Source organism: Scatophagus argus, chromosome 17 (genome assembly GCF_020382885.2).
Source record: "Scatophagus argus isolate fScaArg1 chromosome 17, fScaArg1.pri, whole genome shotgun sequence".
Taxonomy (NCBI): domain Eukaryota; kingdom Metazoa; phylum Chordata; class Actinopteri; family Scatophagidae; genus Scatophagus; species Scatophagus argus.
The window spans coordinates 12,983,425-13,009,694 of NC_058509.1; the positions used below are offsets into that span (position 1 = coordinate 12,983,425).

Consider the following 26,270-nt stretch of genomic DNA (forward strand, 5'->3'; position numbering starts at 1 on the left):
CAGGATGCCATTACTCTACCATATCTTTACACGGCAATATCAGTGAATCTGGTGAAGGGCCTTTTATATGGAACTGGTTTGTAACTAACTTGTAAACTCACTCATTCACATTCAGCAGGCTACATTTATCAACAAGGAAAATGTCTTACAAACTCAAACACAAACAGCTGTCACTGACAAAAAGAAAACCTCAACACTTGCCCGAAGGCTGCAGGCTGGAGGTGTTGTTGTTTTTATGGACATATTAGAAGATTTATAAAGGTTTATGTGTCTCGTTAGGGGCTCCCATAATATTTTAACTTCTTTCCAAAGTGCACAATGTGCTGTAGGTCCTCTGGAGATCTGTTAGGCCGCGCCAGTTCCTTCTCTTCATATGTTGTTTATTATACGTCCAACTTTACATGGAAACATCTGATTTGCATGAATGTAATGTGATTTCAATCAAGTTTACAAAAATACAACATTTGGATTACAACTGAATACTTTATTTGGTTTATTCTTTTAATCCTTCGTCCACCAGGTGCCGACTGCCAGCGTGACCATCGAGGGCGCATCGGCCCTCAACAGGGTTCGCTGGTCATCGGGAGGAAAGGAGGTGGCTGTGGGCGACTCAGAAGGCCGGGTGTGGATCTACGACACTGGAGAGGTATTTTATGCTCTTTATGTGTACTTTTAAAATAGATGAATTACATGATGCATTTACTGTAAAGCAGAAACATTCTGTCCATGTGAAAGCAGAATCTCTTTTGGCACACAGAAATAAGGACAGAGTGAGCGCTCCTTTTTTTTTTTTTTTAAATGTTACAGAATAATAACTGTGACATTTTGAATAGTGTTGTACTCAGATGTTTTTCATATATTGTTAATATTTTGGCAGCCTGCTCTGGTTCTGGAGTACATTGTTGTTGGGTTCACTTTGAGCGCTATGATGCTTGCAGCTGGTGGTTCTCGTGGGTTCCGTTTTCAGACAATCAGGATTTAATTACACGCTAGGTGCCAAAAGCATGAGTGAACTACAATGACCAAAATTTATTGCACGGTTTACAATTAAGCTGTACTACAGTAGATTGAGAGATTTTAGTGCCTGAAATTTGAGTCAGTGGCATTGCTAAATGAAACATCAGCTATTGCTCATCAGTAATACGCCCCTCTTGTGTGATTCTACCAACATAGACTGCCTTGTGTTGGGGAAAACTGCTGTAAATAGTGAAATTATGTATGTAATTGTAACTGAATCATGATTTTACAAATTTATATAAACTCCATTGTTGCTGTGTTTCATGCATATTTGCTTTACTGACTTTGGTGAAAGGCACGTACTGTAAGAGCATATGTAAATGCATTTTTTTCCACAGTAAAACCTCCACAGGCACCACAACCGACCATTTTAAGGTCTTCTTAACCCTGTATGTTTATACAACTGTCAGCATTGCCATGCGTGTATGTATTTGATTTTTTTTCCCCCTCCCTCTTTCGTGTCCCTGTAAAATGGCCTCCACATGACTTTACCATCACCACAAAGTGGCCAACCATCCCGCCTGTGCCTGTATGTTCTCTCATGTTTTGAGGGCTCTGGTTAGGATCCCCATGTGAGGGTGCGTTAGCCTAGCCGCTCTGCTAATTTTAGCGTCTTTCTCTTGTGTGGTAAGTTGGAGAAAGGCTTGTCTGAGCTGGTGGCCTCCGCGCTGGGTTGATGGTAACGAAGAGTCATCAGTAAAAGCAAGCAGGGTTCAAAGGTTTTATGACTCCAAAGAAGAGTGTGTATATGTGGGTATGTGGTGGTTATGGGGGGGGGTTACTTCACTAGAAACTCCCCCCACATAGCTAAACTAGGAACAGCATGTGAATAAAGAGATGCCAGCAGTTCCACAGGACATTGACCCTTGAGAGCGTTCCAGGAATCCAAAATACCAAATACATTTACTTTAGTATTATTTTACACAGTCCTAACTCAGTTAGGACTGTTTTGATGAGTCCTTTGCTGGTGTGAAATCAAAAGTCTTTCTGATGGCTGTCATGAGACAAAACTCCAGCAGATCAGGGTCAGTGGCTTAATGCTGCTTCATAACATGAAGATGTTTTGAACCTGCTGCTTTGAAAAGCCTGAAATCCAGCAGTATTGCTGTGACACTCGAGCTTCTTGTAGTCTGTTGACGTTAAAGTCGCTCAGGGAACATATACATGATGTTCTGGCAAAGCCCCCTGCTGTGGCCAGCCCAGCTCTGTGGGGGGTTGGGGGGGGTTCAAAATGGCTGTCTCCCTCCTCCTGGTTCCTGTTTAATTACAGCCTGGCCATGCAAAGCGGTTGCAGACAGCTTGGGTGGCGGCCGTGGCTTCAGTCCCACTCATTCTGACTCCCACAGTGAAACACCCTTAAAGAGGAATAATGTTCAGTTTAACATCCTGTGTTAGCCCCATGGTCAGAGAAGTTCCTCTGAATTTTTAGCCTCTGTCAGTCTGACAATTGACTGACCACTTTGATTCAGACTGAAATAGCTCAACAGCTATTCCACAACTGATGATTTTAATGATCCCATGATCCTCTACCGTCACAGTGAAGCCAACATTGTGTTATTGCAGCACTGTTGTGACAGCTTTTGGATGATGAATTGCCACAAAATTTAGCGCACGTTCTTCATGTTCTTTGCAGGAAGAATTATAATTACTTCTGTGATCTCTGGCTTTTCATTCGGCGCCAGCATCTGGTCAAAATTTTTAAATGATCAACACTTTGGTTTGACCAAAAAACAACACAAAACAAAACAAAAACAACAACAACAAAAGTAACCTCTATCAGCCTCAGATGTACTTTCTGTTTAGTGCTAATTAGTATCAGTATGCTAACATGCTAAATTAAGTAAACGTCAGCATGTTAGCATTGTCATGTTGACCCTGTTAGCATGTGGCTCAAAGCACCGTACCTGTACCTAAATACAGCCTTGGAGAGCAACTAGCATGACTCTTAGCAGGCACTCCGACTGAAACCTGCCATGCATTAAAAACACCACCAGACAGGATTTTACAGCTCTGGAAAGTTATTACAGCTGCAACTATTTTATCTTTGCTGTGACGATCTTGAAGTAAACAGCAGACGTGTGCTGGAATGTGTGCTTGTATCCAGCACCTGGCTGGATGACATCACATTGCATTTCAGAAAGAGTTGAGCCAGGTACAGCTTTTTAATGGGACGACCCTGCATTTTTGCTGGAGCTCCTGTACATCCTCAGTGATGATTCTTTCGTATCATAAGAAGCCATGACAGTAGCGGAAATCTAAAACCTGCAGCTCTGTTACCAAGCAAACATCCAGATGTGGTGCCCACATACCATGCAGATGTGTCCGCCCAAATCTTAATGCCATGTGCCTGTGTACCTTTGATGTTTCCTACAGCTGTCGGTGGCTCACACTGATGACTGGGGGCGCTTCGCTCGTACACTGATGGAGATCCGAGCTAACCGGGCGGATGGCGAGGAGGAGGGGCCTATGGAGCTGGCTTCATAGAGCAGGACTCCAAACCAAAGTGGAGGGAATCCGAAACCTGGCGTGCTATTTTATTTGGTGTCACTGTAGCATGTGCAGTTTTATTTGTCTCCTCACCTTTATGTACAGTTCTTGTCCAGTCCAAACAAGGCGACGCTTTTATTGTACTTGCATTCACTCTCCTATGAATGCAAACTGTTAATAGGTAAACTGTTAACCCCTGCTGGTTTGTCCTTCCTTATTTATTTGTTCAACGATTCAAGGTGATGTGTTGCTTGCGACTCGTGAGCCTACAGCATATACCAAGTGGCAATCTTATAGCCTTATGAAGATATGTGTACTGTGACGACGCTTTGCACTACGGTAAAAATAAAGCAGGGTCCATAGACTAGTCATGTATTGTTTACAAGCTGTCATGTTCACTTTATGTTGTGTTTCTTTTCGCCTGCATGCGACACATTCCTGAAATATTCCAGATGCATTAACATTGGAGTTATTATGGTGATGTTTTCCCACGTGGGGCTTTGTGGCTGCTTTTTGTCAGTGTTTCAGGGTGTCAGATAAATGAAGTGTGGAACTGGCACTTTGTCTCTCTTTTCTGAACGAGAGCAACAAAACTGTATATTCTTTAATGAGCTGGAACAATTATCAAGAGGTATACTGTAATGCAGAGTGCTCACTGTTAAACCTGCTATGTTTACTATTAAAGCGTAGCTGATGGACTGTTGTCACGTTTTTTTCCCGTTTTTTGCAGAGTTCAGCTGGGAATGAAAACTCCGGCATACATTCAGATTACTAATATAAGTTTGTCTTTACTCTCAGTACACGTGTTGCTGCCATACGTACAGTAAGGCACAATTATAACACACCATATGTAACTCCTATATTCTCTGTTCAGTTTTCGGCCGTGACACACAACTTAAGTATAGTCATGTCAGCTGTCTCTCAGATATTTACACATCTGCTTACATTTAGACCTGAAACCAAACATCTTAAAACAGTAAACTTTATGCACAATCAGAACGTTTCACTGTGTCTTTACATTCAAGTACTTTTTTGGTAAAATTCTTGGGGATACATTCGATCAAATCTGCACAATATTGAAAGAGCAAATGAGGATCAAAATAGCCATATAGATATGAAAATATGTCTCTGGATTTCTCATATATACACATTTGTGATGTTTTTTTGTTTGTACGACTGTATGAGAAATGTGCTTTGGATTATAAAGCAACAAAAGGAAGACACTGGAAGTAGCTGCAACTGTATGTAGTTTTGGATATTTCCAAAAAAAACAAAGGCAAGCAATTGTGTTTAAACTTTTGCCAACCTTTGTGCTTCTGCACATGCTGTACCAGCTGAACTGTATGAAAAAAAAAACACATTATAATTCAACCCTATACAATGTCAATCAAAGATGGAATAAATACTGCACGAGTCCTACAAAGAATTTTCTTTGAGTACTCGAGCCAATCGGCTCACTAATCCATATGGTTGCATATAAACTACTATACATATAATAACCAGGAGAAAAACTAGAAATAAATAACTTTAAATACTACAAACAATGACTTAGAAGAAAAGACTCAAGCCCTCTCTTTCACTTACCCCCCCCCAACCCATGGAGGTTCAGGGGGTGCTTGTATTGGAGGGGGCTGCTGCCTGTGCTGCTGCTGTCGCCACCGTGTAGCGTGGGAGATGGAGTCCAAACTTGCTCTCGATGCCAGCGAACGTGGCCACGGCCAACCTGAAGCCTCCGATGTGGTCGGGGTTGGGCGCCGGCAGGCTGATCCGAGACTTGGGGGTGGGCTCAGAGCCAGCTGGCTTTCTGCGGTGTGGAGAGAAGGAAAGAGAGACGGGGGGGAGAGCCAAAGGAGCAGCGAGTTGAATAGAGAGAGAGAGAGCGAAGGGAGAGAAAGGTGAGGACACAACGCAAGACGTTATTTCAGACAAATATGGGAGAAAAGGAGCATGCAAGGACAGGAGTTTTACTATTATCATCACTAATATTAGCATAGTCGACATAGAAATAAAAATCTGAATAGGAAGTCTAAAGCGGAACATTTCTCCCTTAGAGCAGAACTAAATCAAATCCCTCGTCGATTTCGTGTCGAGCTTTATGATTCACTGCAGGCATGGACAGAAAGTGAGCACACATCAGCTCGCTCGAAACCGCAACATGTCTTCACGGGATCTGCAGCTGATTTTGTTTCAGTGTCTTTGGCAGAGAAGGAGCTGTGTGTTAAGTCAGTCGAGGCAAATACATGCATGTGCAACACAGCTGTCCAGTAAAAGAAGCATTTTCCTCTGTCATTCACCACCTCTCTTCCCCACCGGACCTTCTTTTTTTTTTTCTTTAGAAAAAGGAGGGAATTATTCCTGAGAGGGACCTATTTTGAGGAGGAAAATGAGCTTGTTTCAGTCCGAGAAGTGGGGAAAAATCATGTATGAGTCGAATGGATGCTGCCTGCCCTGATCACTGTGCACTGTTCTCCAGTTTGAGGAAACGGTCACATCCAGAGCTTTGAGTGAAGGCTTCAGTTTGTCTGCTAATGAGTGCAGAAATTATTTTTGGTCTTGTGGCATTTCTTTCTCTCTGGCAGAGGAGGGAGGACCTCAAGAACAGCTACTGTCTGTTGAAATTAACCATGTTGTTCTGAAAGGAGATGGTCATTGATAACAGGATGAGATATTTTCAGCAAAGGCAAGAAAAAATACGTGTATTTTAGAATGTATCACTTGTTATCACTGGGAGGCTTAAGAGTTTTGTATCAGTAACAATAAAGTAAAACAGCCAGGCAAGCTTGGAAGAAGGCTATAAAGAAGGAATGAGACTTACTGTCCTCCAAAGTCGATGTAGAACCAGCGCTGCAGGAGTTCATAGGTCACCAGCGTCACTCCAAACTGTGGTGAGGATCTGAAGACACGAGCTGCAGGAAGGGATATGTGTTTTATAACATTTACTTGGACTGTCAATAGTGATCTACACAAGGTGTATCGTCAACATTTATCAACATTAGAGAAGTCTGAGTTTCCCCAACAGCAACAGAAATGTTATTTCTGTTCATACTGTATATATCAACTCATCAAATGAATAATGACTGAACTGCTTATCATTTAAATTAAAATATAAATGCAACCTTTTTTTCCTCTAAAAGAAAAAGCATGCAGAGGGGAGAGAAGTTCTTTTTACAGCTCTTCTCAGTTTCTGCTGTTTTTCTCTCTGCACGTGGCCCAACATTCTCCACCAACAAGGCATGTAAGTCTGTGTGGTAGCCTGAGAGGCGAAAAGATCAGATGTTGTCTTGAACATTACCTGCAGCTCCTTTCCAGAAGGCACGGGGACCCTCTTCTCTGAGAATCTTCCAGAAACAGTCCACCAGGCCGCTGTAGGTGGTCTGACCGGCACGTGCCGCCACCTGTAGCCTGGTCTTGATCACGTCAGCTGGGGTCACCAGAGAGGCTGCTGGCATGCCTGGGAAGGAGAATACAAGAGCTGTGAAGTCATGTGATGTGTTGTTTTTTTTTTTTTCTTTCTTAACAGTCGGACGTGTTTGATTCTAAATAAGCACAAAATTTAAAAACCAGAGCCAAACAAATGAGATGATTTGTAGAAAGCAGCCATCAAGGAGCAAAGTCTTGCATATCATCATAACTGCATCTGATAGAGTGGTTTTAGCTTTCTTTGTTCGCTCTTTTAAAACACGTCATCTTGGATCTCGACCATCTTGCAGCAAGTCTGCTGCGTACATACACTATACACAAGTACAGACCAGTTCCTATCACTTCACCATCAACCAATCCATACCACCAGCGTGGCCATTATTTAATCTCTACCTTTTTTCTTCCTTTCCTCTCTCTTCCACTTTCCTTACAGCCGTTTGAAAGGGGCCAGACAATGGACAGTAATGAGAGCAATGCACACTGTGCCCCGTGTGACTGGCTGTTACCGGAGGGAGTGACTGCAAAGCCCCCTCTCCAGCCACTTCAGCCATGAATGGACTCAATCATTGATGGCTCGGTCATTACCATCAACTGCCCTCTTGACGATTTACTCTGACTTCTTGGTTTTTGTAACGGCCAAACGAGCTATTCAGCAAGCCTAATCAACTCAGCTTTAGGTAGCAGACTGGCACCCGGTGGAGACTGACCACCTGCACTGAACTGAGGAGAGGAGAGGAGAGGAGGAATACGACGAGGCTGCTGAGAGTTGCTGCTGAGAGTTTTTGAGGAAATGTGTTGGATAATAGTTAATGGAGACAAAAGTCCAACAATACTGCTGCAACAAAGACTCGACTTTATGTCAGCTTTGTATACATAACACCAAAAATATTAGCTTACACTGTCAGGGAGAGAAATCTTTGTCATGACTATGGTGCCAAAGTAAATTTAAGAGGTCCACCAAAAATATTAGAACTCATTGCCTGGAGATTAATATTCATGGTTATATGGCCAGTAGTTGTGTGGACACTGATGAGCAGTCTGACTGAACAACATGCGTTCCATTCCACAGCGAAAAAGCTGAAAAAACTCCCTCCATAACCCTTTCTCACATAAAGAGCTAACGCCAGCGAGAGATGGGCAGCACCGTGTTCTTTACAGACCGGAGTAATGCCTAGCTAAATAATGCTGTGCAAAATGAGCGTGTAATTCAATTTCCTGCTCTGACTGTAAAACACTAATTGCCAGAAAGCTATAACCGCTGATAAATATATGTGAAAGAAGGATGATAAATGTGTCGAAGCAACGAAACAAATCCAGAAATCATGAGGCTCGGAGTCTGTGGGCCGTGGCTGCCAGTCTTGTGGTGAGAAACCATAGCAAAAATGGAGGAGCTGGGCAGGTTTTATGATTTTTCCGTGTTGTGCTGCACTATTGCGTCAAAAAGAGAGTGCCGCCGACCCATCTCTGAGGACTCAAAACAAATATTCAGACTTTTATTCAAATGTTCTAAAGCCTTCAAACTTGGCAGGGGAATGCTGGTCTGTTATTACTGTTTTCTTTAGAGATGAATCCAATATTAAAAACTCTGCTTCACATAGATCACATTTTCATTCAGAGGATTAAGTTGTTAAGTCATCAGTTAATGTTCGTCCCCTTTGCCTTACTGCTATTATGACTAACCTACAGACAGGACTGTATGCATTCTTGTGGGACGAACATGCATAAAGTATGCAAAGGCATGTTTTCCTTCATGTGTGTATGTGCGTGTACAATATTATTAGGACTGGAAAGCCTCCTTGCTGGCCTGGTTGGCAGGCATCTGAGGCGCTTCCCTGCTGCAGAGCTCCAAAACCCCAGTCCCCAATCACTGAGCAGCACTCTAATTAGCAGCTACCGCCATGGAGCCTGCGGTCGGAGGCTGCCTGGCTTCCAAACTCTGAGCTCTGCTACTGTTACTGCGGGCCTGCGTCGGTCTGAGGCGAGAGCACAGTCAGACCTGCTGTCACACTTTGTTCAAAACTGGACCTGACCAAGGATTTCATTTCTTCAACTTCAGTGCTCTGCAAATTGCTAAAGGGACTGAAGCTTTTTGGCTTTTTGGCTTACTATGAAAGGTCAAATATTTTACAAGACAAATCACTGTTGTGGACACGCTCTAAAAGGCTGAGAAACCATGCATCAAACAATTGCACCTGGCATTAGGAGGGGCCACTCATGCTAACAGTGATGACAACCAATATAAGGTGTGTTGTGTTGTGACAGACCTCATTACAAAGTTTGAGATTTGAGTGACTTTTTCTGTTTGATGCTCAGTGTAAAATCTCACAATTAAATGTTATTTTAAAGCTGCTTTAAGGAATATTTTTATATTACTGGATCACAGGACTGCTTGTATGTGAAAGAGGATGCTCACAAACCCAAAGAGGATTATAGCCTGTGTTGTGAAGGCAAATCACACTGTTCCTGCTTTCATTTCTTCTTATTCTTGTGAACAGTTAGAAAATGAAAAGAAAAACTTTTGTCTCTAATCTTGATACTGTTCTCACTTGTTTTCTGCTGAAATGTAAAGATATATTTTACCTGCCACTGCTCCAGCACACAGCATCTTGACTGGCCCTATCCGTCCGTCCTCCTCCGTGAGGTAAGCTTTGATATGGGCATAGCAGGGGAAGTAGATGGCTGAGAAGGGGATGTCCCGCAGGAAACAGGCCTTGGCACCCTAAAGAAATACCATTGGAGGGAAATAGAGATGCTTTAGGTCAAGTGTTAAACTCCCAGAAAGAAAAAACGAAGACAAGTAAAGAGATAGGAGAGCAGAGAAAGAGTGATGGGGCGATGCAACATCAGCTCTCTGTTCATTAACCAGATATTCAAACATCAAATAATGTTACCCCCCAAAAAACTTCCAAAGACTACTAATGAAACATCAACAGCAACATGTCAGACAAATCAAATCTCTCCATAAGCAGATGATCTCCGTCCCTCAGCAGCAAGTGAGGGATGCACCTCCAAAAGCAAAGCTGACAGAAAGAAAGAGCGGGAAAAGCAGAGAAAGACAGACTGCCTGACGAAAATGAGTCCTTGTCTGCCACTGTAAACAACAATATATCATCAACCCTATTGAGTTTCCTGCTGTATTTCAAGCCTGTTGGCCCGCTGCCACCTTGTTGATGCAGAAACTACAGTCAGCAGAAGCTGTTTAAAGAGCTGGGCCGGGTCTCCCTGTTTTGGACAGGCTTCATTTAACTCCTATGGGATAATCCTTTGGTTCTCACACACACACACACACACACACACACACACACACACACACACACACACACACACAGGATTGGCAGATACCTGGGCTATCTCTTTCTCTCTCTTTCCTCTGGCACTTCTTGTCTGCCTGTCCATCCTGCTGGTTGGCTGGGGCCCAAGCGGCCGCTGAAAGCTGGGAGATTCTATCAAGGCAGGACAGACAAGCAGCATCACAGGGACTGGGACAAGGAGCCTTAATATCAGGGTAATGGTGTTGGGTTGGGCAATGCGCTTGCTGAGCAGCAGCTGACAGAGAGAGATTGTGTGTGTGTGTAGAAAACTTTTAACAATAAGATTAAATGCAATTAAACACCTTAGCTGAGCAGGAAAATCCAAAATGCCTCCAATGTGCTCCTGCATGCATGAAACAACTTCAAAACAATAAGTTCACAAACATGAAACCTAAACAAACACGTCACCTATGTCCTTATTTCTACACTGACAATTTTCCCCCACTGATGAATGGTGGCGCTAGTGCGCTGGCCATCCCACCAGCCGGCAGCTCCACCAGCAGAGGGTGAACGTCAGGATAATTACCCTGACAAAGGCAGCTCTGTGCCTGGGTGCAGCCCCTCCGGAGCCAGCCCGTCTGGGGTTTGCAGGCTGGAGCTCGTCTCCTCCCCACCTCCTCACCACCGCCAACACCACGACTGCTCACTGCACTTTGTCTCCACTCTGTGCATGGACCGGGACACGAACACAATGAAGCATGTGCATGAGCGTACACGTTTACGTGTACTCATATGAGGGAACAAAGCACTGAGCAGCATTCTCACCGAGAGCTGAATGAAGACAGTATCCATACACACTAGACACACTCCACTAAAATCATAAATCAGGGCAGGTAGATGGAGACAAGAAGAGGCTTCACGTTGCGTTACAGCCTCGCTAACAGAACCAAAAGGTTCACATGGACGTCGTCTCTGCCCACACAGAGAAGATGAAAGCACAGGCGAGCCTGAGAAACATGTGACATAACAGGGTTAAGTGTAGTAAATAATACTATCAAAAGTTAAGTCCAACATTACGAAGGCTAGATCTTCAATGAACAATAGTTCACTACTTGGAACAAGAGCTGTCATCTTACTTGCAAATTAATACAACCACAGGTATGAGATTGACATTTTCACAGTTGATTGTGTTTACAGTTGACACAGAATCTCCCCTGCCAAGCTCCATTAGGACTTATTTCTGTAATTTAATTAGACATGCTCCGTTTCACCCTGAGGGCTAATGTTCTCATCCAGCCAGTTAAGTTGCTAACGTTAGCGGTAGCTGCAGCTAAGTGTCACTGATTCCTATTGTGGTAGCATCTGGTGGCATCTATGCGTCTGTGAGCCTCACTGTTACAAACACACTGATATCATAGAAGTCATAATATTTAGAAGAATAACGATGACAAGAATACAGAAAATATTCTTTAAAACACCAACGCGACAATATTTAATATTTGCCTCTTTTGACACTATAATCTTTCACGCTTGCTTTACACTGTGTTGGGTGCATAATATCATACAACTCTAATATGTTCAAACGGTGCACTGTAATTTTTAGCCCCGTGCCACCGAAAAATACCAATTATGGCAATTAAGGTTAAATACAGCTTTTAGAATAAATGTGCCTTTTCTTGTTCTTGAACAGAGGACCACATGGAACTGTTGATTTAAATGATAACTGATGTGGGGTGAGGTAATATGGAGAGTTGTACAAGAGTTAATTGAAAAATCACATAAGATTTAGTCATAATAGTAATGAAAAATAAAGGACTTGTGAAATTTTGAGGCTGATGAAAATACAATAGAATAAATACTGGACGCCTGGCAGCGATTAATTTAGCTGCGACAAATCTGACTTGGTTTCAGCGTTAAATAAAATACGGATTTGGATCTTTCTGTCATGTCTTTCTGTCATAAATGACAAACTTCTCACTTACGCAAACAGGCATCAGATAATCGAGTGTTTTTACTCTTGAATACTTGCCTGCTTCACTTATGCAAAGAGTTTATGAAGACATGGACCCCACATCTCCATTGTTACAGTTCTCCATGACTAATTATGGACCTTGCTTACACTGTAATCACATTGTCCTTTTGCCATACGAGCTTGTATTATTATCTTGGGTGATACACAAAAAAAGAACCTTTGCTTTACTGTGGGTGTTTTTTTTTCACCCCTCTGACCCCAGCAATGTTACTCACCTTGTAAAGTCCAAAGAAACCTAAGTCTCTGATGACGGAGAGGGCGCTGACCCTTGGCCCTGTGGTGATCTCTCCTGCCACCTGCAGACGGATCTTTACGATCTCCAGAGGGTTGGTGAAGATCACCTGGGAGCCACCAGCCTGGATGAGCAGAAAGACAAAAAAGAAATCCACAGAATGAACTTTAAGAAGAGAGAAATGTACTGGGTATGTAAGTTAAACATGAAAACTGGTCTAAAAGGTAGGGTTGGTAATGTATTTTACAAACATATTCTTGTTATACTTGTTAAAAGTCAATCAATCAATCAGTGAAATGTTCTCACAAAAGCAAATCTGGGGTCAGTGGCTGTCACAGACCTGTGAAAAGCCCATCCCGTCATTTAATTCATATGACATTGTTAGGTGTTGTCTTACACATGAATGAGACATGAGGCAGTTCAACACAGTCAGCCATGACAACAGCACGCTGAGTTTTCACAACTGGTGAAAGTCTATGAAATAGCCACCCTAAAGCTAAGCTCAAGCAGCTCTGAGCTGCAGAGCGAGTTTTGATGCTGCATCAACAACAGACTTTTAACAACCAACTTGGTCACTTGGACACACACACCCACAGGAGTGAGCAGTAACCCTTTAAACCATAAAATGACTGTTGTTCAGCAGCAAAACCAGTTAGCATTAAGCACAGCAGTGAACAGTAACCATTGGGACAGTTAGCCTTTTCAGCCTGAATTAAGTTCAAAATGGCTATTGTGCTTATATTCATAAGACTGTGTCATTTAACAGAGTTGTTTACTTAAATATATATTAGAGTAAAAAAGCTCAGAGGACTTGATGAATGTTGAAAACATATCTCCCAGCTGTCAGTTATAGTCAGGCAGGGCACATTCATGTGTTTCGAGGAAGAGGCTTTGGATGAAGTCCTCAAAGGACGGGGTAAGATTTTTTTTTTTTGTTGGATACTTTCAAACTCAGTCGGATATTTTACAAACCTCAGCTTCAATGTATTGGCTTTACTCGTTCTGAGTTATACAGAAGACTATGTGCTAATTTTAAACCATCATAATTTCTTACATACTGAACCCATTATAATACAATCAAGATTGAAAGCAGCAAGTGATGCAACTTCACAATAGTGCCGCCTCAGCAACCAGCTGCAAAACAAACATGGAGAGGAGGAGAGTACAGGAGAGTACCGGGAAATCCAGCTGATGCAGTCGAGTCTGTCAGCTGTTTGTCTTCATCACACAGACCCTGCGGGGACTCTGACTTCTCTTTTTACTCTCTAACCTCTCACTTCACACAATTCTCCAAACCTGTACTTGTAAAGGGAGGGCAACAACACTGCAGCAAGTTCAGACTGGTCTGCTGGGTTGTGGCAAGACAAATGGTTAACTGTGTCTAGTCAGGGAACATGACGGCATTTCCAAAATGCTTCTCTGTACTGAGAAATGTTTATACCGTTTCTTTATTTGGAGAGTGGGTTGACTTCTATGTCCTCCTTTTTCCTTTAATTGTTTCTCACTCTCTTTTCCAGCATTGTCTCTCTCTCTGTGTGTGTCTCTCTCTTGCTCTGACCTCCTCTCAAACGATCTCTCTCATCTTCTCTGATATTGTCTCGCTCTTGCTACGGTTGCCAGTGGTAACTGTAGCTACACGCAAAAGGGCGGCACATCGCAATTAGATAGCAATCGGTTGCCATGGCACCGTTTGTGTCTTAAAAAGGCCTGGTCTGTTTGTTGTCGTTTCTCTCCTTGTCTCCCACTCCTTCTTTTGCTTCGTTATGAATGACGGATTGTACTTGTCGTCTCTTGCCTTACAGGAAAGCACCAAGCTACAATCTGCAAATGGGCATTTTTTGGGCTAAATGTCCCTCAATTTTAAGTGTTACCATATATTGCCCAACAGAAGAGAGGAAAGAGGGAGAGATCATAATAGTCTCATTGAAGGTGTGAGCAGCCACATATAGTGGACTACAGCTTCCCATGCAGACCCCACGAGAGGCAGTGAATAGCAGGAGGGCTGCCGCTCTAAAGCTGCGACATCTCACAGTAACTCTTTATGACTTGTTTTATGGAAATAACCTAGCTGATTACATGTTGGCTAATAGCGCAAGCGTTAAGAGGCTATTGGCTCCGGCCCCTAGCAGTGTTGGCTGCTTCAACTGGATACTAATGAGACTGGAGATGGAGGAGATGGAGATGTTGTTTACTCAAGGAGAGTAAACAACATCATTGTTCAGAGAGACGAGCTGACAATTAGACCTGACAACACGAGATAAAAGGAGTGACAATGCAGAGCTTTCTGTGTGATCCGTCATCCCACATTCCCACTTAACTGTGGAGAATAACTCAAAAACTTTGTACATCCCGGACAGATCAGGAGGAGGAGGGGGACAGAAAAGAGAGAATCGGACAAATAAACTGTATGCGCTAATGAGAGAGAGAAAGATGGTGAGGCAGAAACCGAGAGAGGAGTAGTCAAAACAAGAGAAGTGAGGGAAAATCGAGGATGAGGTGGAGAGGTTGAGGGTTGTGATTATGGAGTGACAGCGTTGGCGGCTCTCTCATGATTCCCAGGTAATTACAAGGCAAGGTGATCCTTAGAAACCTGGGACGTCAGCACCTTATGCACACATCGCAGCTCCTGGCTGCAGAAAGAGCTTAGTAAAGTTTGAGGAACTGCAACACAAACACACACACACACCTACCACACACTTATGGCCATATAGCAGATTAGCACCCACTGAAAACATTAGCTACTATTCATAAATAACAATCACACTTTAATTTGTGCTCAACACCCTTTCTGCTACATGTGCAGGTCTCTGTGTGTGTTAGATTCTCTGATAATATTTTCATAATTCACATCAGATCTGAACTGCAAACCCATTACAAAGACTTAAACCAGCCATGCAAACTGTGATACATTCACAGCGAACACAAACAAAGTATTATTGTATTTTGTATTTTGACTCTCCGGTCTTACCCCACCCCTCCTCTCAGCAATGACCCAGTAAGTATTTTGTGTAACTTAAGTCCTAAAATGAAGGCCAGGAACTGCCAGATAAGCATCGAGCCAGCTCAGTCAACGGAGCATGCCATTCTTACCAAATAATCATTAGAAACTGGCAACCCGCGCTGGAGCTTAATAGTGTTGAGCCACAGGGTTTAGAGAGGAAAAGAGGGGGGAGGGAGACAGAGGGGGAGGTGAAGAAAGTGTAGCTAAGAAGGCGAGAGGAGCGGAGAAAAAGATGAGGCAAAAGAACTCATTAGAGGAGATAGAAGAAGTGGCTGTAGATAAGTTTAGGACACAGACAGAGAATATGAAACACGTTTCTCCTGTTCTTTCCATCTTTCTCTCTTTCTGTCTTTTTCTTTAAAATATTGTGGAGCTGAGGGTGACACTGTGGTCTAAACCAGCACTTTCACAGCTACCAAATGATATAAACAGATTTCATGTGCTGCGGCTGGAGCCTCACGAAAACAGGGTTCAGCAAGGTTTGACTTTTAGTGTGTGTGTGTGTGTGTGTGTGTGTGTGTGTGTGTGTGTGTGTGTGGGTGTGTGTGTGAGAGAGAGAGAGAGAGAGAGAGACTGTATGTGTGCATGTGGGCGTGTGTGTGTGTGCGTGTGAGATAAAGTGGCAGGCAGAGTGCAGTGCCAGCACTAACACCGGGGCCTCAGCCAGGATGAAAGGAGCTGTCATGACGGCTCATGTAGGAAAAGGGGAAAAAATCCATCCATCCTCGCTCCTCTACATTTATCCTCTCTTCTCCCTATGCATTTGTTATGGTTCCACTTCTCAGTCTGTACGAGTTGTATAAAAAAAGGACAACCGCTACTTTTCACACCCAGTCCAGTGACGAACGATCCTTCAGTACATTTACGTTCCTGTAGTTGAACCTTTCTTTCCATTTGTGGCAAAATCGCAATCCAAAGCGGCACGCTAAATTTACATTGCTGCAAATGTACCGTGCTGAAACATTTTAAAACATATTCCTAGAATTAATAAGGTCAATTGAATGTGCCTGAGTGGAGCTAAAACCATAATGACTTGTGTATCCTGAAATACTTTACTTTAGTGATCAGCATCAAAAAAGGGTTGAGTGAAAGGCCTTCTTTCATTTGCTCAGGCTATAGCTGCTGGCCTTGGTGGACTCACAGTGTGTGTGTGTGTGTGTGTGTGTGTGTGTGTGCACGCATACATGCGTTGGGGTAGACTGTGCCAGCTCAGTGATCAAAACCTATGATGGGAGGGGGGCAGGTAACACACTGGTGGTAGGGTTTCAGGTAGCAGCCGCTGTCAATCTTTGTCTCCTCCTTGTAAGTGTGTGTGTGTGTGTGTGTGTGTGTGTGTGTGTGTGCACCTGTATGCTCTTCCATTTGTCATGAATGCACACACTCCTGCGAGCACGTACAGTATTGCGCATTTGCTCTCTGATGTGTGATGTTTACACGTTCCGTCAACAAACAACGACTTCTGGCCTCCGAACAGGTCCGTGTCTGTCTGTCTGCTCAACTGTCAGAAGGGCAGCACTCAAAAAACAGGTAAACATAGTTAAGAGATGTATGCTGCCTTAGTGCTGTATACACTGTGTACTGTATTTTAGTACAGTGCAATTTGAAGAGCCAGGATGATGAAGACGAAGAGAGAGAGAGAGAGAGAGAGAGAGAGAGAGAGAGAGAGAGAGAGAGTTGCTCCATATTTGGCTTTTTATGGAAAACTGAAATGTGATACATTGACTGTATTTGACCAAAGCGCTTGCAAACAGGCTGAATATCTCTAGTCATATTCACACTGACTCATGGGAGAGAAGAACTGAGAGGAACCTTTGGCTTGGTGAAGAGGTGTGACTCTAAGGTATGATTACACACTCACCTGAGTAAGAAAACTCAGCACTGTTGTTTTAGTCATTCAGAAATCACATATAGAACCAGACATCATAATTACACATACATGTCAGTGATCAATTGATTACACCAAAGCTTCCCATCCAGCCCGCTGAATATTAATGAATTAAGAAAAGGGGCACATCTAACGTTATTCTCCAGTGGAAGAGACCCAATCCATCACAAGAGTGATAGTCAGGTAACTTGCCCACTCCTGGCAACGGGCCAAAAAGTCTGTAATTTATAGTTCACCTGTTCTACAGAATCTGATTATTCTCCAACCCCATCCTCTCCACTCTCTGCGTGGACCCTCCATCAAATGACCCGGCCATTCCCTGGAGCTTTATTTTCACCGGCCAACTGTTGTATTGAGTCTCAAACTAGGGTTTTTTTTTTCTTCCTGAGACCCTGAAGTTTAGCTTAATTGTTGAGAGAAGGACTCATTCATTAGCTGAACTGTTGGTTTTGCATTGAAAGGAGCCTGCCTCCCTGGTGGAGGCATTTTCTTGTCATCATCATCATTACGCATTTCCCATGTCTATTCATGCGCATATAAGCTAACGAAAATAATACTGATTTTGTACGAAACTGAAAATATTCAACAATAATATACTAACTAGGCTTAAATAAATCTCACTACAGCTGTGGGCAATATTGGTGTAAATTTGTCAGACACAATGTTGTTTGTTATCATGGGGGGAACCCTACAAAAATGAAACAGCCGACTTGAGACTCACACATCCACCGGCCAGGATCTCAGCTGCCAGCGGGACTGTGCCATCTTTCTGTCTGGTCTTCCCTCGCACAAAGTCATTCACCTGGAAAACGCACGTATGTTGTGGCATCAGACAAAGACCAAGGATTTTCAAAGCTTGTATGGTGGAACATGAAATGTCAAAAAATTTTACGCAGGACACAAAAATGTAGGATATTAATAGAACAACTAGTGTTTTACTAGTGACAATTTAGCTTTACATCTGTAGCTTAAAGCATTAATCAGTTTATACTGACATATGCTGTAAAGACAACAGTAACGTTACCATTTGTACCACAAAAATCAAGAGCTGTAAATGTTTTTTTACGATGCCCAGTTGGCAGCTAACAGATGCATGAATACAGGAAGGTTAAGCAGGTTATGTGCATGTGTGAATGTACATAGGTCAATGGAAGAAGCTCATGGATGCATTTGTCTGTGCGCCTTCTAATGCAGTGACTTACTGTGAGCTTTATGGCTTTCTCAGGCGCCACACCCAGTAGCTGTGGTACAAGACCTATCATTAGAAAATGACGAGATGATTAGAAAAAACACTGCTGTGGTACCCCTACTCACACACACATACATGCAAATACAGTATGTACACCACTTCCACACAGTCCACATGATGTGTGGCTTCCCGCTGCATGCGTCCGACCCTGCAAGATCCCCCAGACACTAATGAAATCTATTGATGTGGGGTGTGGGGACATCAGAGTAGCAACGAGAGAGAGAGAGAGGGAGGAAGAAAGGGGTAAAGAGAGGATGAAGAGAGAGAAACTGCTTCCCAGAATAGGAAAAAAGGGCAGAGTATAAAACAAACCAACCAAAAGTTTACACAGACCTCAATTACAACCCAGAGCAGGCTAAAAATAAACAAAATAATCACAACAGAGCACAATGAAACTTGGCCCCCTACCCAGACCCAAGACTAGAAGTGCACACAGAACCCCTCAAAGTAACAAACACAGTTAATAATCTGCAGTAGTTTATTTATGGCAAGGCCACACACACACACACACGTAATCATACACTCATTTTGGAACTTGACAAAAAGACCTGACTGGACGTCATAAAAAAAGCAAACCAAAATCAATCAAATCAAATTCTTGAAATATTTCTCCAAACGTTGCCATACTGTCTTCAACACATAATGTACATGTGTGCATACAGAAACAAAAGGACATGGGAAAATACACCTAATTTATTTTGGTAAAATCATAACAAAAAAAAACCCTGAAAAGATGCTCCTGCTTCTCCTGCTGCTTTGTTTATGAGAGAAACCGGCATCATACTACATTACTAATTGTGCCAATTTCGCACCGCTGATCCCACATTCTTGGCTAAGCAGCCATTTCTGCGGTTTTCACTGAAGGCACTTTCAACTTATATTACATAACTACACTTTGGCTGACAGAATACCTGTCTAGCCATCTATCTGGAGCCAGACCCGTCTGTCTCTGTGAAGCCATTCCACTCTTGATGTCCTTTTGTGTTTCCCACAGAAATTCAAGCATTCAAGTTTCCTCTCGGGAGCCCAGTGCTGTCAATCAAAATCATGGGGTATTAAAAGGGCCCCTGCCACTGTTCCAGGGGGCTTTTTTTTTTCTTCAATCTGACCCCAACAATACAGACACAGACACCCTAACCTCTGTTTCTGAAGATAGGGCAGGTAGTCATTAGGGACCTCGTGTTCTGATATGTGCATACCCGAATGCCCAAGAAGTCGCTTGCACGTCCCTGTGTGCATGCCGACATACTTGTGCATCTGCTCAGTGTCTGTGTAGGTGTTTGTACGGGTGTGTAAGTCCAGACACGCAACATCATTGCATCGTGACACAGGCCTAAAGGTATGTGGCCTCGTGTGTGACGTTCATTGTCCTGGTTCTCAAAGTCCCCAGCCAGCCAGTAATCACTTCAAAGGAGACAGGTCAACAGAGAGGTGAACTCACCGCCCTCCATCCACCCTACACTTTTCTTCTCCTCTTGTCTCCTCTCTCTTCTCTTCTCTTTTATTGTCCCAACTACTCGCCTCCTCTTTCCTCTCTCTCATCTCAGCTCCTTTTTTTTCCCTAACCCTATTTTGTGGATTTGACTGCCTATGATTTGTTTTTCCTAAAAGTCGTCTTTTAGCAACATGCATCGTACATTAAACCTACATTCTTATATTGCTCTCTAGCATAATCTTGGTAACCACCATGATTAAATATTTTCTACAAGCTGAAAAAAAAAGATCTGGAAAGTAGAAATGATGCATTACTATGAATGTATAATAAACACTTCAGCATGTATGAGCCGCTGCACTATTAATGCTAATGTGATAAATGCTGCATGGAGAAGTCAAAGATGATAAGATGGCAACCTTTTTTCAGATGAAACACTATGGAGACTTTACATTACATATTTGAATTCATGTTCATGCATACTGACCTCGGTAAAGGCCAAAGAAGCCCTCGTAACGCACCACTTTCTTGAAGCAGTCGAAGCTGTTCTTATACATGAGCTCTCCCACCAGTGATCCACTGCTCCTCTGGTTTTGCATGCGTGTCTTCACCAGATCAATGGGGTACACTGCTGTGGCACCCACAGCTACAGAGAATTGAAAGAAAAGCTTATTTAAATACTGGCCACATGCTATGAGAATACTGTTTGTTTACTTCAATAAACATATTCACTTAAAGTGAAACTCTGCCACTTTTCAACCGGCTTTCTATCATTACAATGCAGGTAATACATGCATATGATCAACGTTAAACTGCCCTCCATTTTGTCTGCACACAGAGCTCCCCACTCTGAGCTTAGACCTCCTCAACAGATGACACAAAACGTGAAACACAATCAGGCAGTTGTTTTGAACTACAGATTGAATTTCCACATTTTTTGTATGCCCATACAGAAATCAGATCAAGAGACAGAGAGAGGGTGGTGTCTCACAATCTCAGATCAAATGTCTTCAGAAACATATTTTAGTTTAGTTAAGCCATAATGTTAACAAGAAAGTTAATGACAAGGTTGCTATTTAATGCCTGCTTCAAACTGGACAAGCAAAAACAAAGTACCACCCAACTCACAGTACATTACCCACCTGAACCAGTGCATTCTGGTTGTTGTAGGCTTTCAAACTTTGAACAAACATTTAACATAAATAAGTCAGTTTTATGTAAATCTTTCCAGCAGTGAAATACTTCTGTAAGCGGTTTACTGTTATGACCGTGCCAACACTGTCCTCTCCTTGTCTTAACCAGCATCTGCATCACACTCTCCGTCTAAGGTTGGTTGATTTATACAAGAACAAGTTTGTGAATAGATTTCTTAAAATGATTTAAAAGAATCTGTTGTATCCACCTATTTTCTTGCACTTGGACTTTTTTCTTAGATACAGATACAGCATGGCACCAGTTCTGTCTGCTGCCATGTCTCCATTAGGCTGAACTCACGTTTTTGTCCTGAGGGAAGTCAGGGGTGGGGGGATATAATGGCATATTTTGGCAAGGCAACTTGCCAAAGCAGATTTGCAATTATGCAGTTTTTAGGAATATTCTCTCACTCCTAAACCTGACACCTACTGTTAGTTATTCTCTCCTCCAGCTCTGTGACATCATGTCAAATCTTTCTCTCTTTATTCCTGTCACAGCTCTACTCTGATAACACCTTACTGGAAACTGTATCAACATGTCCTAATTGTTTCGGGTCTCCTAACACGACTGACACTGCCAACTCTGCTCCACTTTCGCCTGCTGATTTTCCGCCGCCGCTGATTTTTACTCTTTAACATTATATATTATACATATATTATAACATTTGTGCGAATGAAGCAAATCTCGCGAACACGCAACTATTCATGAGCGGGTGACATTCATCAGGTCAAAACTACCAATTTCTGACAAGTTGGTACGATTAAGAGTTTTGTAATTCCTGTTGGAGCTGAAATAAACCTCATAAAAACTACCTGTTTTGCTGAACACCGTTTGAGAGAGGTGAGCAAATATGTCTCTGGGATTTGGGTGAAGTGACCCTTTAAAAGGAAGAAGAGGATAAAGGTGGAGGAGGAAGGGGAAGTCTGTGGGGTTAATGTTAAGAAAAATGCTGAAGTGCTATGAGTCTGAGTGTCTTCAGCCTGTCAGATGGACACAAACAAAAAGAACCGACCCAAGGCGACAGACTTAATTAGAGAGAGGACGAGAGAGGAGAAGGGATGGCAAACCCATACCTCCTTATTAAGCTGTCTCCCTTGGGATGGAAGGAGGAGGAGAAGGGAGGAATGAAGGAAGGGAGGAGGAGGAGGAGGAGCAGAAAAACAGTGGGGAGTCTGAAGGCAAACACAAGGCCCAGGAACCACCCTTCACCCCCACCCTCATCCTCCCTCTTCTGATCACTCACACAGGTACAAAAGAAGCCACTTTCATGGGTTTTCCCATGGCACGCAGAGAGGAGAGAGGCAGGACAGAGTGAGACAAGGAGATGGTAAAGAGCGGGAAAGAGACAGACAGAGACTGAGTGAGAAGGACAGGGAGCACTTCTCTTTAAGCAGGGGAGCAACTGTTGCTCCTGTGAGCAAGAGAAGGGGCAATAGAGGGGCCATTGTCCTCCATCTCTCTCACCCTTTTCTTATGAGGACAGCAGAGGGCGGGGGCGGGGGTGGGGGCGTGGGGGGGCAGGTAGGCACACAAGCAGGTAGGTTGGTGGGTGGGAGGGTGGGTGGAGGGAGTGAAGGTATGCAGAGAGCCAATGGGACATGACTCTTACCCCCTGCCACTGAGCCAAGGGTGAACCTGTAGGCCGACTCTGCCACCTGAATGAGGATGGGGCGGGAGCCATCACTGCCCAACTGCTGCTCACAACAATGGGAAAAAAAACAATGAAGACATTAGTGAGTGAAACACAACAAATTCAGACTGTTAGACAGAGCAGCTGGAGAGAGAGACACAAATCCAGGCCTCAGTACTGATTCACATTAAAAACGTTGCATGTCACAGATCTATTACCACCACCCTGCAAGTTCAATTACAGGCTATTATATCTATCACTTCGCTACAACTGATGCATACCAGTTGAATATACATGTAAGTAAATATTTTTAAATTCAGAAGGAATTCACAGAATACAAAAACATATTAACGTGCAGCAGAGACATTCAATATTTATTGGTGACACCAGTAATAAAATATAAGGATGAAATCAGAGTTGCAGCTAATGGTTGTTTTCCTTACCAATTAATGTGATGATGTGACCATTTAATTAACTGATTAAATCTTTGGACTATAAAATGTTAGAATTATTAAAAAAGTCCATCATCTTTGTCATTTTTTACTTAAGAAGTAAGTAATTAGGAAAATTGTCAGCTTATCTCCTTGTTGATTGACTAATCAGCTAACAGGCGAATCATTTTAGCACTAGATAAAATTAACTGGTGGAAGCAACACAAAGCCCTGAACAAGTGATCAGGTGGTAGATGGAAGGAATTTAAAATGCAGAGTTAGTAAACTTTGGGAGTAGAAGCTACTGTGAAAGAATTTTCAGGGGGTCTAATATGCTACAGCAGCAGATATGTGTGCACGTCTTGCATCAGAGTTAAAAAATATATAACAAATTAAGCTATTCTAGATTTTGATATTTTAAATATTTCAATATTTCTTATCACACAGAAACACAAGTTATGATTTAACATACATGAAAAAAGCCTTCCCTTTACAGTTTATTCCTAATGACTTCCTTGAAATGCACATACATACTGCCATTCTCACGCTGAACAACAGATAAACTGAAATGTTAAAATATTCAATAACGTTCATTTTCACTTCTCCATGCCTCGGTGATCTGGTCTGTTTGTAAGTAAAATAAATCTGGGATCAAAGTCATCTTAGTGCACCCTTGTGACCATCACCAGACTATTCACAGAGTAGAAGTGTGTTAGTAGTCAGCAGTAGCCACACAGTAACATTCGCCACCACTCCACCTGAGGTACCTGTTGTCTTGTCTGCCCTGCCCAGGCGTGGCCTATCAACCCTGGGGAGAGGCAGAGTGGATTGTTGTGAGCACATATGCACACGTGTGTGTGTGAGGGGGATGGGAGACTCTGGGAGAACAGGTCTCCCTCTCAGAATGACCCCCCCACACACACACACACAATTCATCCAGATTTTTTTTCCTGCTAAAATATCTCCTTTAAACACAACCTCCTCTACTTCTGCCATCCTCCTCAGCTCTGTCTGTCACGATGTTTGAGGGAGTAAGAGGGAACAAGTTAACAGGACATAAAGAGCAAAAAGGCGAACCAACAAACATGCACAGAACTAAGAGAGAAAGAGAGAGGGAGAAGTAGATCAAAACAAAAATGGAAGAGAACTAGCAAAAGATGAGAGAGAGCTCCAGCTAGCTGGCGGCCAGCCCCCGAGGCCAAACCACATGGGCCTAAAGTGGCTCATTGTGGTGGGACTGGCGTCTGTGTAGTGCTGGGCCCCTTTGCTTTCTCCCCTTTGGCCCCCGCCTGCTCCAATACGGCCTGACCAAGCCTTCACTGTAGTGCTGGAACCCACCAGGCAACACAACTCTGACCAAACAGGCCCGAAAAGGAAAACAGCCCTCTGCTCCTCTGTCTGCCCGTCCATACGTCCTTCCTCCTCTTAACAAATACAAATTGCTCTTGTTTGCTGCTGCAAAGTTTCTTTGTGTCTATTATTTGCAAACCAAAGGATTTTTGAGGTTCATCAGGTCTCCAGGATGGCTCTGCTTGTCATTATTTCCCAGGATTTGTAAGTTTGAGGGGTCTTTGTTTTTTAAGATATCAGTCACATGTCAGAGAGGTCTAGTGGTGTTTTCTCTCAAGAAACTCTCAAGTTGAACCTTGGCATGAACTTTTGAAAATGAGCAGGACTGATGAATACTGGCCAACTGGCATTTTGAGGACAATCTTTCCACTTTATGTCTGACAAAGCTTGGATTGTGTATGTTTTTCTTTCACTTACACCAAACTCTAAATGGAAGTCTCAGTGACTCAATTGTGCGATTCTTAGTTTTGTTTTAAGGGAGTAATTAATGGAGTAACATCAGATTACAGGAGATATTATCATTACTTATGATTTGCTAAGTCTTAGCCATCTGCATGGTGACATCTAGCCCCAGAGAATGTGCTGAGACAAGAAAGAGCTGCCAGTGTGGAAGAGGAAACCAAACACATCAACAAGTCTTCATAATCTGTACCTGTCTCTGGACCTCAGCCAAGTTGTAGGGCAAGGCGCCTTCCTCCAGCGGAGCAATGTTCTCAATGTCCACTAAACCAACACGCCTGATGAAGAGAGAAAATGTAGAGCGTGAGAGGTTTCAAGTAACTTTCAACTGTTGTAAAAACTCTCAGAGGATTATAATATTTCATCAATTCATCACAGGTCAGTCCCTGACCTTTGAAAGTGCCGTCTGTCAGGCTGAAGTTACTCAAAGTTTACAGATACTTTGCCATCATTTTATATGAAAATAATGGCATTCAAAAATCCAGACCTGTGCTTGGCATGTCTGAGTGAGACAAAAAATCTATAGGAACTGAAAACTCCCACTGTTGTATTCCTACATCCAAGTAAAACAAAGATGTTTAACCTTTGGATGTGTACTACTGCCTTTCTGAGTCTTTCCATTGCATCTCTGTGATGGTCCCAGATTTCCCAGGCTAAGGGAACGGGGAACGCCAAATCTTCCCCCCACACCCCTCTCCTCTGAATATTGGGGCTATTATCTCCCACATCTCCAATCAAGAGGAGTGGAGAGAGCTATTAAAGTATCCCATTGCCCAGAAATAATAATCAGGTGGTGTCTCAGGCCGGGGTTAGAAATTATGAGCGCACTGGTCGAGTTGTGGGGCAGACGCAAAGGAAGTGGGGGAATGTGAGGCACATACAGTTGTTGTCTGCCACAGATACCTCATAGGGACTGGAATTGCTGCTTTTCCCCCCTTTTTTCTATTTAAGATTCTTTGAGTTTAAATTGGTTCTGGACTGAAAGATGATTCTCTAGCACTGATGTAGTCATGTTTGATTCTTCTGATCCTTAGCAGAGAAATTTAAGAGGGAAAAAAGAGCTTGAGGCTGAAGGTGCACTTTGGTGGGCAAGTGTGGCATAGACTTACTCTGCACAGCTTCCTGACTGAGAAAAAAAGAATTAATGAGTTAGGTATCAGTTCAGTTGTGTTACTCCTCCATTACTGCCTGATGATCATT

The 26,270-nt window shown here is 42.9% G+C and overlaps 2 protein-coding genes across 12 annotated transcripts in view; one reads left to right on the forward strand and one right to left on the reverse strand.

Annotated features, from left to right (window-relative positions):
* Positions 1 to 4,206, forward strand: part of LOC124074151 (cytoplasmic dynein 1 intermediate chain 1) — a 48,699-nt gene extending 44,493 nt beyond the window's left edge. For all 10 annotated transcript variants that reach the window (XM_046416780.1, XM_046416785.1, XM_046416787.1 and 7 more), the window contains 2 exons: positions 521 to 646; positions 3,391 to 4,206. In XM_046416780.1, coding sequence (XP_046272736.1) covers positions 521 to 646; positions 3,391 to 3,501 — 237 coding nt within the window. In that variant the 3' untranslated portion in view covers positions 3,502 to 4,206. The remainder of the gene's footprint in view (positions 1 to 520; positions 647 to 3,390) is intronic.
* A 262-nt stretch (positions 4,207 to 4,468) lies between these two features.
* The window catches only part of LOC124074150 (calcium-binding mitochondrial carrier protein Aralar2), a 44,818-nt gene continuing 23,016 nt past the window's right edge, over positions 4,469 to 26,270 (reverse strand). For both annotated transcript variants that reach the window (XM_046416776.1, XM_046416778.1), the window contains 10 exons: positions 25,264 to 25,348; positions 22,810 to 22,894; positions 20,494 to 20,652; positions 18,528 to 18,580; positions 18,047 to 18,127; positions 12,423 to 12,563; positions 9,505 to 9,643; positions 6,797 to 6,955; positions 6,320 to 6,410; positions 4,469 to 5,308 (listed from right to left, as the gene is read on the reverse strand). In XM_046416776.1, coding sequence (XP_046272732.1) covers positions 5,110 to 5,308; positions 6,320 to 6,410; positions 6,797 to 6,955; positions 9,505 to 9,643; positions 12,423 to 12,563; positions 18,047 to 18,127; positions 18,528 to 18,580; positions 20,494 to 20,652; positions 22,810 to 22,894; positions 25,264 to 25,348 — 1,192 coding nt within the window. In that variant the 3' untranslated portion in view covers positions 4,469 to 5,109. The remainder of the gene's footprint in view (positions 5,309 to 6,319; positions 6,411 to 6,796; positions 6,956 to 9,504; positions 9,644 to 12,422; positions 12,564 to 18,046; positions 18,128 to 18,527; positions 18,581 to 20,493; positions 20,653 to 22,809; positions 22,895 to 25,263; positions 25,349 to 26,270) is intronic.